Below are 20212 nucleotides of genomic sequence, written 5' to 3'. Positions count from 1 at the left end.
AGCTTCTAAGCACATATTAAAAACATGGGAGACTATAGATTTCTTAGTAAGAGAATTTTAGATTTTTCTAAAAACTGCAAGTTTGGTCAGATTTGAAACAAGCCCAACTTAATAGAATGCTCTGAATTTCCTTGTAAGAAAGCAAAATGAAGAAAAGCAAGCACCACTCTATTCCTGTGATCATCAGCCTATGGAAAGTGGAAAACCTGATCTAATCAGAAGTGGATATTCTGATATTAATCAACTCTGAATCAGCATAATAATAACTTAATTTTAGGAAGCAGATATGGACTGTATCATGCACGTAAGAAGCGTAAAAGCTTTATTTGGGAATGAGAAAAAACATCATCTTGCACGATATCAGTAAGTTGTTTAATCCTGAGAAAGGAGAATGTTATTCAATTCTACAATCAATGAAAGCCTAAAGAACAAGCCAATCAATGGGAGTCTGCTTGGAAAGGACATCAGGACTTGCTGATTTTCAGTCCCTTTGAGCTGCTTCACAGAAACTACACAGAGGGCCGATGTGGCATTGATGCTGCTTCCCACCCTCCTGTCCCACTGAAACTTCTAATCCTTTAATCCAGTCTCACCCTTTCTAATACTAAACTCCCTCTGTAGACATGGCTTCCACCATTTTTCCTAGGATTTCATTTATTTATTCAGAATATCACTGATATTGCTGTTTGGACATGTTTTCTACCATTTCAGGCTAAGACACTTGTTAAAATGCCTGGCATTTGTCTTTAAGAACTTTAAAGGAATATAGTGTATTCCACTGTTTCATTTTAAGTTTTTTTCCCTGCATACCAGAAGCATGAAGTGTGGTGCCAAGCCGAGGGGTATGAATATGTAATATAAAACATAATAGAGATATAAGCTGAGGCCTCAAAATTTAAATGGTTGTGGACATTATGACCTTCCAGACTAACAATTAACAGCTGTGAGTGGAGAGATTTTGATTAGCATTCACAAGAAAATATGCGTGTTATAATAAAAGCCCTAGCTGGTGGGTAGAGCCATTCCTTCAGACAGACGGCACGAGCAGCCCAGTGAACAGACCTCTACACACCGCACACACGAGCTGTTTGCACACCGTTGATCAGTGCAGTTTTGTAGATGATGCTAAGGCAGCTGCCTCACAGTCCCCTGATCATAGCTCATTAGGTTCCTCATAGACTTGAGAAAACACTGCACCTTATAAAGTTAGCAGACTAATGGCTAATGCACTTTCCCATCTATTCTTTATTGAATTCATGCTGTTCATGTATTGCTCCACCTTTTCCAAAACAGGGAACAGCTTGCAGCATCAGCAGAGCATTGTGTCGTAGCTTATGACGGGACTGAGCTTACAAATTAAGACGATACAGATGCTGCAGATGATAGCTGTTATGCAAAGCTAAACAAGTCTTCGGGTATTATATCTGTAAAAACATTTACTTAAATTTTCTGTATATAAATAAAAACAGTATTATTGTCCCATGTTATTCATTATTCTACTATCGTTTTTCATCCAAATATGAGAAGCCAGTTTCTACCATCCTGAACATTTTGGAGGGGGTTCCTGTTGAGTAAAACTTCACAAAGTGTGCCTAATGATGACTGAATCTGTCCTTAATACAGCAAAACGTTTTAAGGGGATTTTTTTCTTTTTGACTAGGTCTAGCAGAAGAGATGGACTTAACACTTAACCAAAAGAGAGCATGGGTGTGTAACTTCATATGACATCTCAGAATCATCTCAGAGACAACGCACATATCTGACTTTATTTTTACCCACTCCAACGCATTATTCAAGAGTAAGGGAAGGAAGAAGTCTTGGTCATGGTGAAGTCAATGACTGAATTTGAAGAGCTAGGAATTTTATCTCACGTATTGCTCTCTGCATAAGAAAACTTGAAACTAGCACATGTCTTCAGAAGGTCATCCGAAGACATCAGGAAAGTCACCAAAACCTTTGGAAAGTCATCCTATATTTAAAGTATATACAAGGCTATTAGTGTTACAGAAAAGTTTTGGTAAGCCACTAGAGAAGTTAAAGGACTTTGTAGTAAAAAAACACTGGCTGTAGTACAAAGTCCTTTTGTCAGTTCAAATCTTTCAGCAAAATCTGAATCTTAGCTCTAACATCAAAAAGAGGGGATAGCTGTAAATCCACTTTAAGACAGTTTTAAAACAATCTTAATTTCTGTATTTTGTACACTAGGTGTTTGGAGCAAATCATGGACTTTAAGGTATTAGTGACGGCTCTGACAGTGGCTTTGAATTTCAAGACAGATTTTAAACTGCTGGCAAAAGATATCAGTGAAATTGAATGTATAGAGTGGAGCAGAAAATCTGAATTAAAAAACAAAAGGTATTGTTATTTAGAATGAAAACAAAAGAATAATTTCAATGCTTCTGCTGTTTTCATATACTAGCACCCCAGTGTACTATCTGCTTTTTGTCTCCTATTTTAGGCGTTTAAAATGTGTATGAGAAGGTGGTTTATAAATCTTGAACAGCTCACTGCAGTTCTTAAAGATCAACCTAAAGAGACAAATACAGAATAAATATAATATTTTTTAAAAAAATAAACATTAAAAAAAAGTCAAACTGAGTCAAAAACTGTTTAAATAAAACTACTAGGTATGATATCACTCCCTTCTCTAAACAGAAGGGATGAGCGCCAAAATTTAAAAGATCACTTCATCAACCTTTGGCACAATATTAATAGTTCTTAATACCAAATCAGTATCCTTAAAACCTAGCCAAGATTCCATCCACTGAGCTGGGAATTGTGCTAAAGTTTTCAAAAGATTCAGGACCTAGATTTTCTAGTGCTCTGCTCCCTCAATTAGCATGGGAGGGTTCCCAAGCATTCAGCATTCACCATTTCCCACTGTGACATTTCTGGATGGACTTTCAAGAAAGCACACATCATAATGTTGAGACTAACTGAAAAATCTCACTACTCATTTTGGTTTCTAAATTAAAAGCCAAATGTTTCTGCAAATTCAGCTTTCATCTACAGAATGAAGAAATATAATCTCCAAACAGATGTACTTGTGCAATTACTTTTTTATCTTAAAAGAAAAATGCCAATTAAAATAAGAACAACAAATGGCTCAACAATTCAATAAATATTATATACTTCCATGTTTTACTTTCATTGCATGGAAACAAAAGAGATTTTAATTAAAAAGGTGGCTACCATAAGCAAGAACTGGAACAAAAAAGGCCTTGAGCAGTTCTTTTGAGGACTTTACAATGTCTGACAATTTCAATCTATATCTATTGGGTATCTTTCTGCCCATAGAGATCACGATTAGCCAGTAAACTTGCCCTTTCAATTCACTCAAAGCTGCTACTTCAATCTATTCCATCTGTGCTCTCTGAACCTTTCATTTCCAATAGGTTCAGACTAATTCAGAACAGGCAGGGAGGCTGACAAGTTCTACCTTTCTTTCATATCCTCAGGGCTACATGCTGACATCTTAAAAAGAATTTAGAAATAAATATAATGCTACTTCTTTCACACAACAAAATTATTTATTTGAATTCCATCAAGGAAGCACACAGGTATAATTAGGAATTGGTGCATGACTCAAACAACCATTTGCCCCCATGCTGGCTTAACCATTCCACTGTAATAAAATGAAACACTCTTGTGATCTTACAGATTTTGACCTAAAACTGGATGCCTTAAGAATCAAGATGGACATCATTTTAAAAAATTGCAACTCCAATGCAGATTAGTTAGCATTTGTAACAGTCCTTGTATCTTGATACACACAAACTATAGCCATGGTACTTGTGAGAGATTACAATTCCCAGATGGCATTTGTCTACCGGTATGTACATTCTGGCAGTGGAAGAGAAAACGGGGGTCGGAAACAGGAAGCCTACGCAAGATATGATGAGCCATTAAGACTTACCAATTTAGTCACAGCACTAGTTCATAAGGATAGAAAAAAAAAAACAAGTGAGTAAGAACTGGGAACTGCCTGGGTGATAGGCAGATGTGAGAGATCTCATACAATAGTAGTCTGTAATGCTCAGTACAGAACGGAAAGCCAGAAAGAAAATGCTAGGCTGGCCTAGGTCCATGATTATGAAAGGGGGTTGCTCAGCTTTTTGGAAGCTGTTGAAACAGCAGCCATTGGTGGTAACTGAAAATGTCCACAGCTACGTGACTGAGGCTAGGAAATAAAGTCCAAGTTTCTTCCTGGAAACTCTTGTGTGATTTTCAATATCATACTGCAGTCATCGTTGCTATGGACTCAACTACTCAGATTTAGTTTGGCTGGACAAAGAATATAAGGATGTTTCCAAAATCTTTCAACTTGCTCATCAAAACACTCAGCATACAGGTATGTAGTGTCCATATCAGGTTGGAGTATTATAGCTGAGCCAAACTATAAAGATTAGTGATCTCCACCACATTATCATCATCTGTGGGAGTCTTCCTCACCCTAAAAATTTAACTAAGCAATGAAAACAAATTTACTGAGGGAGAACCGGGGTTGATAGTATTTTTCTTATTGATCATCATATTTTTGTCCAACTTGAGTTGGCTTTACATTGGTCATCATGAAATATTACTATTAGACTATTATTTTTAAGTGTTTCTGATTTATAGATGGAATGGGATGTTGCTTTGGTAAGGCCAATCAGCCAAAAATGGCAGTCATAAGTATTAAAGTGGTCACTGTCGAACTTTTTTCCATTTTGACTGGTTTCCATGCCATGCCACTCCAAAGGGCTTGTACATCTGATTTCTGCAATCATGATTTTTCTACAAAGAAATGAGAATGAAAAGGCCTGGGAACAATTACTGAAGGTGCAGTTTTATACTACATACACAAAGCATAATTTAAGGCTATTGGCCAAAGAAGCCATTCTGCTTCTTTACCACTGTCAGCCACAGATTCCTTAGTCTTCGTTTATCTCAGGCGTGCTGAGGATGTGGCCTCAGGGTGAGGTGATTCACAATCCCATATCTGCTGGAAAGCTTTTCTTTTCAGTAGGTTAGTTTTCCATCAGATCAGGGAGCTCAACTACCTCATTTTGCAACTGCAGGGACTATTGGACTTGGTGTCTGCAAAAAAAAAAAAAAAGCACACATAAATGAGGAAAAAAAAAAGATTTTCAGCTGGATCAGTCAGCTCTCTGCATGGGTCTCTGCACTCAACTGCATAAGTGCCAAAGCAACATAAGAGAGAAAGAGGAACTGCAGCAATCCCAACTGAGGCTGACTTAGCTTACTAAGGAGCCACACCATCCATGATCATTTTCAGATTTAGATTAGAAATAAGCAGTTACAAATTTTCTGACTCTTACAGCTTTGTATCAAATACATTTTGTGTCCACCATCTAGATTTAAGCAAATAAAATTCAAGACAAAACATGGAAAAACACTACTGTTCAGCTACTGTGCCAGCACTATACCTGAAGAATACATCATTTAAATTCCAAGTCTGTTATAACCATTCTCCACAGCCAAATTATAAAGTTTCTGCACATTTCTCCTGCAAATCTGGACCTTGACTCCAAAAGACTTATTGTTTCTTTCTGTGTTTTCACAGCATTTAGCACAGTTTTCATTGCAGTACAAAATACCGCCTCATTTCATTATTTCTTTCTCTTAAGTTGCATGGTATCTATAGTACCACAAAATGCATCATTTCTCTCTTACCAGCACATTTGATGACTAGTTTTCCAGGGCAGAAGGCAAGGTCTATTTGCAAGAGCTGTGCAATCTATTTCAATTGAGAAGGAAACAAAAACCATTTCAATATCACCTTTTGCCAGCAGGTCAAGGAAGGATGCTGAGGGTATTTGCTAAGTATGAGAGCTTCCATTATACAAAGGAAGGAATGCTGAGAAAATTCCTTTGCTACTGGAAAAAAAGGTGAGAATTAAGAAGCTCACACGAATGAGAAAACATTTCACTGCAAAAACAAAAGGAGCTCTTTTCAACCACTGAATATAAAGAAATAAGTGAGCATCAGTTATTTAATTTTCCTTTCAGGTGGGTGAGAAAGTACAAACCATCTGACATGAAATAATTATGAAAACAAGCAGAAATACACCTTGGCTCTTTGTGACATGAGATTATTATAGATAGGCAAAATCAAGATTGATTTATGGTATGAAAAAAATCTGATGTTGCAATATTTGTTTTAATCTGAAACTAAAGTTAAAATTTTAGTTGTCTCTCACCAGGGATGTTCCACTGGTTTAAAAATTCCAGAACATTTCACTTGTTTTGGTGAAAAGAACAAGCTCCTTTCCCAGTTTTTCAGTATAAGACTGCATAGTAGACACAATAGCTTAAATGCCTGATTCCCCATTGCCCTGTATCAACTAAGCTCTTTAGCCAAAATACATCGACAAGCAACATTTAAAGTGATTTGGGGAACCACATCAGAAAAACAGCTCTGATCCCTGGACGTTTTGTGTAGAGTGGATTGTGTCCTCTTAGCTATCCTACCAAACTGTAGGATTGCCCTCACTTTAGTTAAAGCACTTTGAACTATCTATAGATAGCTAGATCTATATAGATATACAGATAGATCTATACAGATAGCTACCTATCTTACTAAACTGTAAAATTATATAAGATAAGGTCAAATGTGTGTGTTATCTGCCACTGGGCTATGGTATGGGTATGTGGCAGGGGAGTGAGGACATCAGACCACCTGGGACCGTTGGTGATGGGCATTGTCTGTCCATACACTACCTGCCTGAAGCAGGTCACAGAGCCCATGAAGCAGATACTCTGATTTTCTTTATTATCCAGTCTTCACAATCCCATTCTTCACTACCAGTTCTTACTCTGCAGCAACGAATACAGAGTCTGCAGAGTAGAATACAGAGTCTGCTCTTTTTCGTTTTGTCATCTTCCAATTTTTATACATTTCTTCATGCTTGCCCTCAATCTTAAATTTCTGGGCTCCCAGCCTAGCTTTCCAATTATTTTCTGAAAACCCCTACAGGTCAGTACTGCAAGTTCAATGTCATCTCAAAATCTAAGATTATAGCCTGTTCTCCATGATTCCTTCTGTTCATTTCAGTGCTAAAAACAAGACTTGGATTTGCAGTTGGAAGGAAAGAAGTAATAGCACTGATTACCGGAAGGAAGGAGGCAAGAGAAATTGCAAGAACTATGGAGGAATTCATTTCCTGAATGTCTGAGAAACATTTGTTCAGTCATTGGAGAAGAAAATGAAGTGGCACCAGTAAGTAGCATTTGCACAAGACCAGCTGGATTTAGACCAGGACAAAACAGAATATAGAATATAGACTAGTTCAAAGGAACCTAGAGAGTTTAATAAGCCCAGCTGCCTGACCACTTCAGGTCTAACCAGAAGTTAAAGCATGTTATTAAGGGCATTATCCAAATGCCTCTCAAAAACTGACATGCACAGGGCATCATCCGCCTCCCTATGAAGTCTGTTGCAGTGTTTGACCACCCTAATGGTAAAGATTTTTTCCTACTATCTAGTCTGAACCTCCCCGGCAAGCTTTGTGCCATTCCTGCACATCCTATCACTGATTACCAGGGAGAAGAGACCAGCATCTCCCTCTCAATTTCCCCTCCTCAGGAAGCTATAAGGAGCAATAAGGTCACCTCTTAGCATCCTTTCCTCCAGACTAGGAAAACCAAGTAGATGAATTAAATAAACTAAGAGATTTGCTATTCCTAAAACAGATGCCAAACAAGTATAGAACATAAACTGCTACAATAATGCCATAGAATCCATAAAAGATGCTGATAGTGCCTGTCTGTCAGGAAAAAAAAAAAAGTAAGACAAGCGTGAGAATGCAATTTTTCTCAGACAAAAAGATCAAACTAGCAGAAAACATTTGCAAAAAGCCAAAAGACCATACCAAAGAAGTTGAGGGAATGGCACAGTGTCACCACAGGTATGAAGACCAGGATACCAGCTAATTTCCGCTTGCGAACACAAACAAGAACAATTACTAGGAAGAAATGATGGGCTTTAGCACTCCACAGAACAAACCAGAACACTAGAACAGCCCTGTTACACCAAATAAGACCCTATAATACTCTTTGCATTTGTTGTGGAATCTTAATTTGCCCCCTGACCTTCACTGTCTCCCAACAGCTCTCAAGACAGAAGATGTAGGCCTTAAGGACTTAGGGTTTGACAGAGCTGATTACCTGAGAGACTGTCATATGACCTGCAGCAACAGCTAAAATCATCTGAGGTCTGAGTGCTCCTCCCTGCACCCAAAGGCAATTATTATCAGCACATCTCTGTGAGGGATCTTCAGTTTTGAACTCTGTTCCTGATTTAGACTTCCAAAGCCTAGATTTGTTAGCACTGCAAATATGTTGCCAAATTCATCGTTCTCTTCTAAAGCTGCTGAAAAGAGAACAGTTGAAAAGAATCTCTTCATGAACCATCCTTTTTATTATTATTGATGCAATTTGATTACTTGATGAGAACCTATACTGCAAAGATACTTTAAACATCATGACTATAAATACCATGAAAAAGGGCTACTATGTATAGTATTCTCCGCTTATAAGCATTTCTTTTTTTTTCAGGGTCTGATCCAAAACCCATGCATAATTTTCGTAGGAACAGATGAAGGAATGAAAGGAGCATGTGACTGCATAGAAATAGAAAGAAAAACAAATAAGTGCTTCAGCAGGGATCATTGTACCATTACTCTGATCTATTGCTACTCAGATAAAGAGTCTAAATAAATAGGCAAGAAAAGAGAGGTGATTGCTGATATATGTATTTTAAACTACTGTGGCAGAAAAAGCAGGGAACATTTACAGCAATATCCAAAGTTATGATAGGACAAAGGGGAAAAAAAAACTAGCAGCAGCCTCAAACAACTGTGTAGGGATCACAGATCTTAGGTATTTACCTTAGTTAGCATTTCATAACGAAGTATTAACAAAGCAAAGAAAAACGAGCACTGAGACAGGACTCAAAATATCAGCCTGCTAGCTAGTGTTTGGGAAATACCATTTTGATTCTCAAGGGGATTCATAGTGATATTTGCTATATATTTTTTCTAACCTGAGATTTCATCCATTAAATTTAGTATGAATTCTGGACCTCAGGAAGTTGTTTGATTTCAAAATGCAGCAAGTCCAAAGAAATCTACAGGGTGCAAACACAAGAACATACAGGGAACCTGCACTTGGGTGTGTTATTGCTAAGATGGTCCACAAGCTTTCAACCAAACTAGCCAGAAAAGAAACAAAAAAAAAAAAAAGGAAAAAAAAAGAAACTGGAGACAGCAAAGATTCATGTAATTCGAAATTTTCATTAACATAGCTCTGACATTGACCATTCCTTATTAAATGGCCATTGGAACTGTCGCCAATTTTCTGAGAAGTAGTACAACCATATGCATATTCCACAGGTTAAAAATGCTAAATGCCTTTTTTGGTAAAAGGTTCCAAAGCTAATGACTGTCATGAATGTCTTTTATGGTTTTTATCTGAAGGCATTGCTCATCTCACAGTCTACTAAAAAGCTGCCTTAACCTCATGGCCTATTCACTCCAAACAAAATACCATGGAAGATTGTTCTTTTTGGGGACCTCAGCATCAGTTATTCTCTAGTAAGTGGGCAGTTAGAAATAGAGGTTCAAATATCTTGTATTGACTCCTTACACAGATCTACAAACCAGCAGTAGTACTGCACGGGGGGGCACGGAAAAAACAAAAGAAACACATGCTTCAGAAGAAAACCTTCATCCTGGCTGGAGGTCAAAATCTATGTAATTAAGAAAAAAGAACTTCAGTACTGAAGAACAGGTTTGTCCCTGATTCTGTGTTCTCAACAAGTCAGCTCAGAAGTTCAGAAGAATACAGTCATTCTGCCAGTTTCAATTTTCATGTCCCATCAATAACAGAAGACTAGCCAACAGTTCCTTTCACAAGTTCACTGCGTTCACCAGCACTACCCAGTATGCTTGCAACTTACAGACATGAAGGAGCTTAAAATAAACCCCAAAGACATGAAGGGGTAGAGGAAGAATGAAACATTTCTAACATCTGCATTACCTACCAGAAAAAAAAAAAAAATCATTTTAAGTAATTTGTTGCATTATTAATACAGATGTTCACAATCAGGTGTGTTTCTTTAATAGTTTAGTAACATGGATGGTAACAAGGAAATATAAAATCATCTTTATGACATCTTTTTATAAGGAGCTCACTTTCCTGTATCATATCACTGTCTGAAAAGGTTTAGATAGTTTATTAATTGTAACATCAATGGATAGGATTTAGTTAAGCTCTTCAAATTTTTTATTCACACAGATGCTTTCTTCTCATCTTCATTTCTTCCCTTACCGTACTCTTATTCTTTATTCTAACAGACCTCTGAATTCTTAATATTGTCCAGTGACCAGGGCAATCAGAATGCCGTGTTCCCATTTCTAACAGCCTAACTCTAACCAGTAATTAACTACTTGTAACATGATAAAATGTACAGACTCATCTGAGGAGAGGAGCAAATGCTATGCAAGCAGCATTAAACAGGTTCTTCTATGAAGAACTTGCATTCTAAGAAGAAAAAAAAAAAGATTAAAAGGAAAAGAAAGAGCAGAGAACTGGCCAGTGAACACCCTGACTCCTAAATCACCATGGTGAACCACTACATTCCCCAGCTTTCATTAAAAGAAAAATAGAGAATTCCAACAAGGTGAAATGATTGCATTTCTGTAAACAGATAATAATACCTGACTTTAAAAAAAAAAGGAGGAGGGTGGATGGGGGGGGGGAACGGGACAAGAAATAATGCTTTATAAGGTCATTAAAAAAAATAGCACTATCGCAAGACCATTCTATCAGTCATTTTCCTATTTTAAAGTCTATCAAATAGAGATATTTCTGCCTCCAGAATATCAAACGGTATGTAATCCTCAATTCTGTTGGAGAAGCCAATGTTCAGGGATAGATTTTCTGAAGAGATTTTGTTTATTTTTTAAAAATAGGGAGCATGCTGTCAGGGCTGTAGTACAGCCTGGCTCAGTGGAAACCCATTAAAACCACTTTAGTGGGCAGATGGTGTCAAAGAGTCAGAAGTATGTAACAGAATCCTACTGTGCACAAGTGTTCAGTATGCAAGAAATCATCTCTTATCAGACAACTGCTGCAGGGGACACAGTCAACCACAAAGGAGAGAGCAGAGCACAGCTGAAGTCATGATCCCTTTACAATTTTTTGCCCAATAACATGGACAAGGATATGGAATAGAAGAACTTTAACAGATAAACTCTTAGTAAACAAGGGAACAATCTATGGAGAGCATCATATCAAGGTCTAAAAAGCAATACCTTGCTTTTGTTAATGACAGAAGATGTAACACATCTTTGTCACTGACAGGAATACCACAATTCACAAAGACTAAGATTTTGAAAAGTGTCCATTAAATCTTGGATTCCCATCTTTTCACACCCCAATTTACAGGATTGCTGAGCAGTTAGCATTTCAGCGGGATGTCTAAGAATGGGGACAAAGAAACTCTCTGAAGACATTTGGGAGAAGTGGGCTTGCCAAGAGTTTGGCTGACAAAATTCAGTTGGTCACAAATTGGATGCCCACACATCTAGTGGACACATGGGCAGGTTGGCAGACATTTCTTTTGCAGATGTTCCTTTTCTATTCTCTTCTATAGAAGCTAGGCCAAGTTTTTCTAATGTTTTCACATGAGCCAAATTCTGTAGGTGAGCTTAATTCCCAAAGTGCCTAACTCCTATGATCTGAGTTTAAGAGATCCAAATCAGAGTGACATGGTGACAATTAGTGTAAACAGGACAGAGCAGTGAAAATTCTAATAGTATTCATCCTATGCTGTTTACAGAGTAATAAAGTGTGAATAACATTCAAATCCCCACTGTTTCCTTTTCTTAAACATTGATGGAATGAGACACCATGGCTTAGTAGAAAATTGGAGCACACGATTATCTGTTAATCCAGGATCTTTGATAAGTGCATGCATTGAAGACTAAGTGGAATTGTTACCATTGTTATATCATTAATTGGATTCATATTCAGACAGACACTATTGGCTGGTTATCTCTGCCAACTTTGGATTTCTCTTCTTGTGCAATGCACTGGTATAAGGTATATTAAAGACAAAATGTGCACTTTAAATATAAAGTAAGTGATGCTGCGGGCCAATAAAAATGAAGGCTCTGAGATCATTTAGCATTAGATGGAACTAAGCTCACTGATTCAAAAGCTTTGGTAGCACACAAGACATGCAGCCTCAGCTGCATGAATATCTGGACAGCTGCCTTGCTCCACAGCCAGCATTCTGCAGACTGCCTACCTTGACAGCAAATAGATGAAAAGGCACATTGTAAGGCATCCTGGTTCAGCTGGAGAGGACATCTGATAGTGTCTGCTTCTTAGTCTACCTCATGTAGTTGTATACGCCAAGAATAAAGTGTGTTGACATCCTTCCGCACTTCTGCATGGCCCTATTATTTCCTCTGCTACTTTTTTTCTATGTAGCTAACTCATTTATTTCGCTCTTTTTGTAGGATCTATGTTATTCAATATCCGTCTTCATTCTCATGTTTTACAGCCTACATGATCCTTCTTCCATGTGGTTTTATTTTGCTTGCTCTAACTGCAAAACCGCAAATTAATGAGGCCCAATGCATTCCACCAATTAGAAGAGCTTTTTAGATTAAAGGACACCATTAGCAGAAAAGCAAATGTGTATAAAATGACATCGAATCAATTAAGGCTGGAAGAGAGTTACTAACCATTACTATAGCAAATTTCTGGAACAGCTTCTGATTATCTAGATCATCTTACACAACACTGCCACTAAAGTTTTTATTTACCATCAAAAATCCAAATGACTGAACAAACCAAATCAAAGTAACTTTGAAATGGATCTAGATGGGCCTATGAGAAGATGAACTGACTACAGAAGGAGAGACCATACATCTAGTAAATTTTGTGAAACATGGCAACCACCTAGGTACTTTCACTGCCAACCATTTCTATGTGGTCCGTACAAGAAACAGAAGTGCCTGCATTGTGCTGAGCAACTTGCATGGAGGCAATCGTGTGCAATATAGAAAACTCCCTCCAAAAATCTTCCTGGAAATCTTAATTAAAAAACAAGTCTGAGGGTGTAAAAGCAAACAAACATCCTTTGTGAGGACAGCGGAAGCTTTTTTGGAAGTTAATTGACACTGCAGTGCAGATGCCATGAGTGACAGGCAGACTACTCCTACCTTGCTTCACTGAACCACTGCTCAATGTTGATTTAAGTGAACCTGTGCTGGAGTGGATTAGAAACACACAATCAGTTACTGTGTCTGAATTACTGAGGCAGTACCAAACAGTTTAGAGAAATTCTTTAAATTACTACATTTAATCTCACTACAGTGGTTTTTCCTCAAACCTTTTAAGGACAAGAGCAATCTAAATATTTTTCTGAAAGAAGTCCAGACCATCTTGCACAGTATTGTCACAAAGGTCTTTGTTTACAACCAAATAGAAATTGGGATGCACTCTGAAAGCAGTCTTGTTACTTTTATTTCCTCCCTTTGTTCTTTTCTAGCTTGCATGCATGAGATTTCTGGCACTGGCTTCACAACACCGCTCAGATGTTCTATGAATCACCACCGGTGTGTGGGCCACAGGCTGAAAAATACCGCACCAGAAAACTCTGTCTACACTGTGAATTAAGGCTCACTAAAAGCAGTGAAAACCCATATACTGACTGTAATGGGCTCCAGATCACACCCACTGTGGATCTATGGATGGACCTAATATCTTATATCACAGACCTGGCAGTTATATCATCCTCTCGGTCAAGTTTAAGTCACACTACCAAAATGGAAAGTGGAAGCTTGCAGAGACGCTACAAAGGTTGTGCTCTTTGGACTATGAGGACTTTGAATCCATTAGCACTGTGGGACCATCAGATTAGCACCTTACACTGGAATTAATTCTATTCAATATAAGAAGAAATCAAGGACATGAAGAAACCAGTCTTCTTTCTAGAGTTAATTTTCCCCCTGCAGAGCAGGGTGAAGTAGCCTAACATCCTCAAATATGTACCTTCAATCTACTCATAATAATTAGTGTTATCTAAATGTCTCTGAACTATTTAAAATCCACTTCATTTTGAACTGTCATTAATATTGCAGCAGGCAATATTATGAAGACTGGTAAAAATCAAGTAATTTAATGTAACACTTTATAAACCAAACCTGCAATGAATCTCAGCTGCCTCTTCAGCTTTTCTGCAATCAATCAGTCTAGAGTCATGTTTACATATCCTAGGACCAGTGATAGACTGCCACTAGACTTGGCATCCACAACCACCTCAGGAGGCTGATTTAACGCGAATGCAGTATGAAAAGTCAGATTATCTTTTGATTCTCTCTTTTAGTAAATAAAAGAGATCTTTATTGAATGAAGCTGCTTTTATTAATACCTAAAACATTAGTTGGTGTCACAGAGCCTGCCAGTCCCATGGAAATAATAAAAGAAAAGACAGAAGTAAAAAATGAGAGCATTACAGGGAAATATTAGAAACCAAATCACATTAAACCAGCATTGCAGCTGACAAATAAAACATAGGCCTAGCTGTAGAATTTTTTAGTTTAGTCTGAATTTATGATTTTTGCTGAAAGAAACCAAAACTGGGCTTCTCCCAGAAGTACACTGTGGCAAGAAACAGAATGAGCGCAAAAAAAAGTGCAACTCAGTTTCCCCTTCCCTCACATAATGCCTCAAAAGACAGTAAATTTAATGCAGCTGGGACAATATACAAAAACTTTGGTTTCATGGGAACAGCTTGAACCCTAAGCTAGAAAGATTTCTTTTATGTTTTGAATTTTCAAGCTAACTTTTTTGATTTCTGCACATAGACAAAGCCTAAGAGAAAAACTCTTACTGACCATACCTGTACTTTATGTTCATCTAAGCAGTGGCCATCTGAAATCAGCACGCAGTGAATTTTCTATATGTATCAACTGCACAGCAAGAGCAGCAGGTGCCTGGGTCAACACTGTTACTTCAAGAAAAAGCACATGTCCCTCATCATCACCATCAAAATCTGCCAACATGAATTGAAATTCAATTCTGAACTCCTGTCTAGTCGCCGTCAAGAGGGAAGGAGAAAAAAAGAATACATATCTTAAATCAAATAGAATAATCTTCAATTTTAATCCCATATACAACACCATTTTCCATTCCTATGTGGTCAGCATTCCAGAGTAATGATACAAAGTAAATAGTGCTGAAACACAGGTTGTTGCACTCCTCAGCTTTTCATTTTCCATGTTTCTATTTATACTACATTCACAGTGCACTTCAATGTCAGTGAAAGATCTGCACACACACATCTTCAGAAATGGCCCACAGCACTCTGGAAGATGGAACACAACCAGGGAGCTCAGCTGTCTTGTTCTTTGTACACCACTGCCAGTGGATGCACAAGTGAAATTAACATGAGGTAATATGGCTTCCTATATAGCCACAATTCACAAAGATATAATCCACTGAAATCATAACTTCATTATTTCAGCAATTACTGTGGACAGAATGACATATTCTGATAGTAAGTATCATCAGGAAATGAGTAAAACTACCTAGAGAAAGCCAAAGAGAGTTTGTCCATGCTGAGACAAAACTATTCTATACTATAAGATTCAATGGGTAAAAAGAGGGTTCAAAGAATACTGTAACATGAATAATTTCAAAGGAAACAGTAGCAAATTAAATCCAAATATCCTCATACTTATCTCCTGTAATGCAGCCAAAGCTAAATGTTTGGGGGTTTGGTTTCTGGGAGTTTTTTTCCCCCAGCTTTCCTATAGCAAGAGACTGGCATTGCTGCAAATGGAGTATCCACATCTCTAGCCTGTGGGGAACACTCTTCAGGCTATACAAGGTAATCCTGCCTAACACATCTGCCAAGCCTCCATACTGATAAGAACTGAGAGAAAGAGAAAATCAAAACAGCAGCTACGTGGCCTGAGATCTCATTAGAAAGCGACTTGCAGGAATATTTCAGCCCAGGATGACAAAGAACGTGGAACACTCAGCAGAACACAGGCAGAAAGTCACTACAGTATTCTCTTGTTTTGTTTCTCTTAGCTTATAATTCATTTCAAATTTCTCATCTATCTATGCTTTTGTTGTTGTTTTTATTTGACAGCAAATATCCATAATGTAAAAGGCTCCTCAGTCTTAAGTCTCACAATATACATCCTAAATTTGTTTAGCTACTTTCAGGTGATGTTCAGTTCAATACAGACTTAGGCCAAGCATGGAATCTAGTGTTCAAGTAAATATTAAGTTTTCACTCTACTCCAGTGAAGCTAATGAGAGGTTTCCACCTTAAACAAGGAACAAAATGCCCACATTATTGTGCCTGTTGTATTAGTCTGTGTTTTCGTTAACATCACCTGGGTTTGGCTATTTTTCAGCTGAAGATTTCCAAAGAATTTTTTCACAGCTGATACCAAGTAGCAAAACACCCAGCTGACTGCCAGCAAGCACTGGCTCCCTAGGACTGAGTCAAAAAAACTCCCTGTTGAGGACAAAGCTGTAAAATGCAGCTGCCTCCTTAACTACAGTTATATAGCATTATAATCTCTCTCTCTGTACACATACATGTATACACACACACACATTTAGGCTGTACAACATTTTAAATACATAGACTATATCATCAGTGACAAATTGTTCCAATAAGAACACGAAGCTCACTATAGAAAACAACATTTTACTTCTCAAGCTGGAGCTATATTCTCCGTATATCCGTATATTTTTCTCCGCAAAGCAAAACCACAACAGTATTCTCAAGTCTTCAGCATTATTACCTGAAACATTTGGAAACTGTGCAGGAAGAAGGCGCGTTGCCATGGTTCTGCGTAATCAGGCACAGACCTACACACAATAGACAGCTGATTGCTGTTGCAGGTTAAAAGATTTGGTATCTCTTTAGGAAAACTTTGTCATCATGCCATAAACGAGTTTTTCTGTTAGTAACAGAACAGCATCAAAGAAACATGCCCTGCAGCAGTAAACAAGTCTGATTTATATTTTTGTTTTGTTTTCATCTTCTTACAGGGATTGAGGGGGAAATCAACCTTATGCATTGCCTAGTAAATCTAAACATACTGTAAATCTCTAGAACTCTCTGGTCTCTTCAAAGTACTAATGCATAGTAGTGCAGCTGGAGTCTGTTACTTCACGTGGGGACAGACAATCACATTAAAGGTAGATATCTGTATTACCAAACAGCAGAGTCCCAGCTACCACACAGTACTGTGTGGGATGTCTGAAGTGCAAAATAAATAGCACAGAAAATGCCAGTAATTCTAACAGAATCCTGGGGAAAAGTGGGATTTAATGGGAAATATCAGATTTAATGGGACTTCATAATACATAGAAAAATCTCACTGATCAGTCTCTATAGTATTCTTTTCAACCTGACAGACCTCCTTTCCTTGTCTAATTTTCTGCCTGTGTTTACCTTTCAAAGGAGAAGTAACATTTAAAAATAAAATCATACATGAATGTTATAATTGCTGAGCTGGCAATAAAGCAAGCACTGTACCCTGTAGGACTTAAATGCCACTTATACTCCAACCTTGGAATAAGCTGCAATCTCAGTCAAGCCCTCTGTTAGTGCAGCGTTAAGGCTGCAAACTGAAACACGCAAAAAAAAAAAAAGTTAAGATTCTTACTGCATTCTTAGCCTATCCAAAGTACTGATATTGCTCATAATAAAATACATACTTTGCAGCCTAGCTGGGTAATCAAAAGCTACTGGTGTGCCATGTGAATGAAGTAATCTTTTCAAAAGACTTAGACTTCCAATCCCTGCTGCTAATGTATTTCCAATTGCAACTTTAAAACTGTACTTACCTAGGTACTGCATTTAGGTAACATTTGAGGAGACTTATAATTTTGTTTCTTTCTTTCTCAACCTGTTCTAAGGAAAGAAGGAGATGTGAATTTTACATAGGGAACCGCCACAGAAAGAGACAGCTGTGTACTTTGCCTTCTGGCGGTAAACTCAGTATTGGATACAAAATAATTAGTAAAAATAACTCACTTTAGAAAAGAGTGGTGATATCTTGAAGTGTGAAAGTGTTAAGAGTAATTAATACCGTTTTTAAATAGTGATCTGTCTCTAAGCAGAACTCTATCAGTATGTTTGCAAACTCATAAATTAAATGCATATGCTAGTATTCCTCATGGAAGAGCAAACATGCAAGCTTTAATCTTGTTTTCCTGCCAAGATATCGCTGTTAACGTGCAATGCCTTTGCAGTACACATATATACTTGTCCTAACTTACATTACACAGGAATGCTCATCTCAGTTAAGTACTGCAAAAATACATTCACCTTTGGCTGAGGCCATCATTGAAAACTTTAAGTTCAAAGGAACATTTAAATAGGCAGAGACGTGCGCACTGTCCTGTCCACATGCTTGTTTTCTGCTCCTTGCTGTAAGCACACTCGAGGGCAAGATACCACTGAGGAGTCTGAAGACTTGCTGTCAGGACACTCAAACTCTATTCAGCATGCAGAATGCCAGGCACCTGTTTCAGGCTCTTATCACGGCTTTTAAACATTTCAGCAAGCACGCATTTCTCTGGTCCAGTTAAACACTGCCAAGTCTGAGATACAGGATTTTTAATTTGACAAATTACACAGAACAGCAGAGCAGCTAACTCTGATAGCCCATACCCTGAAGATTTCAAATTTCAAGACAATAAAACCTTTTGCAATCCAAAGCTGAGTTCCCAGCTCAGCTCACCACCAGCATCTACTACAGGATCAAAAATATGCTATGCAGGTAACAAACGTCTCACTAAACGGCTAGGGTGCCACAGTCAAACAAGAATAAATAAATAAATAAATACTGCCACTGAGGATTTCCCATCAGGGTACCTTTGTTTTTGACTAACACATGACTCCCCCCAAGTCTTGCAGTCATGAATTGTGAGCATCAACATTCAAGACATCACAGAGAGAGGGGACAGAGGCTGTGTATGTAAAAATAAACAACAAGATGCAGTGAAACAGACAGAGGAGAGTGAGCCTTACCTTTGGAAAAAACTGCTGCCAGGCTCAGGAGGAGAGGCGACAACAGATGCCCCATATTGCTAATCCCAGAAGTGCACATCCTAGGCTTGGTGGGGAAGTTAGGGCTGAGTTTCACGCACTTTGTAGTCAAAATACAAATCGGTCAGCTGAAGAGGCTGCATTTTCAGCAAAGGTCATCTTGAGAGCGCAAAAGGCATTTCCTTCGGAGAGAGGACTTCTTTAGCTTCAGCCCTCCCCTCTCCTCCCTCCTCGCTTCAAAACAGACGATGCTGAAAGAAAAACCCTCTCCTCTCGGGAAAGAAACAGCAAAGCTGTACGAGCGCACCCTCAGCCCCGAGCCGCAGCTGCGGGAGGCGGGCGAGCAGCCCCCTCCGCAGCCCCCCGGGGCCAGGCGCCGGGCAGGGGCCGGGGGCTCGGCGCTCACCCAGCCCGTGCCCGCATCCCCGCGCGCCCGGGCCGCCCAACTTTGCCTTTAGGCACTGCTGCTCAGCCCGCAAAGCATCCAGGCACGGAGGCAGGGTTGTGTTGCTGTTCGCTTTTTTTTTTTTTTTTTTCTCTCCTCTTCCCCCCCTCAAGTTCTCAGTCTCGTCATTGACTTGGTTGACTTTCCGCCAGCGGGGGGCCAGCGGCGCGGCCGCGCTCACGGCTCTCGGGGCCGGCGGGGACCTGGAACCCCAGCGGGGGCAGCGCGGCTGGAGCCCGGCCCGGGACCCGGCACCCCTGCCCCAGCCCCCCCGGCCGCCCGCCTCCGCCGGCCCCGGCCCATCCTCCGCGAGCCGCGGTTGCTGTTTGCGGCGAGGCAGAGCCTTAAGGCGGGAGGCGTCGCGAAAACCCCGAAAAGAGGAGGGAAAGGAGCAGCTAAAGAAGCGCCCCAGCCCCGCCTCGCAGCGGGCAGCCCGGCAGCCCCAATCCGCGGGCAGCGGGGCGCGGAGCGGGGCGGAGCGGGGCGGAGCGGGGCTGCCGGCCCCGGCCCCCCCCGGTGTCCCCGCTCCCAGCCCCAGCACCCGGGGAATGGCGGGCCTTGGCGGGGGGGGGAAAGAGCCGCCAGGGCACGGCCACAGCCGCGCAGGAGCCGCCCGCGGTGCGGGTTCGTCCCCTGCGCCTCACCCCCCTCTACCGAGCCCTCAT

General features: G+C 39.5%; 1 protein-coding gene across 1 annotated transcript in view; it reads right to left on the bottom strand.

Moving 5' to 3' along the window:
• Positions 1 to 19928, bottom strand: part of TMEM132D (transmembrane protein 132D) — a 250603-nt gene extending 230675 nt beyond the window's left edge. The window contains exon 1 of the mRNA XM_040577231.1: positions 19085 to 19928. Within this exon, the coding sequence (XP_040433165.1) occupies positions 19085 to 19163 (79 nt within the window). The 5' untranslated portion in view covers positions 19164 to 19928. The remainder of the gene's footprint in view (positions 1 to 19084) is intronic.
• Positions 19929 to 20212: the final 284 nt, after the last annotated feature.

This window comes from Cygnus olor, chromosome 17 (assembly GCF_009769625.2).
Source record: "Cygnus olor isolate bCygOlo1 chromosome 17, bCygOlo1.pri.v2, whole genome shotgun sequence".
NCBI lineage: Eukaryota > Metazoa > Chordata > Aves > Anseriformes > Anatidae > Cygnus > Cygnus olor.
The sequence above is the reverse complement of the archived record's forward strand: the minus strand, read 5'-3'. Positions and strand labels throughout refer to the sequence as shown.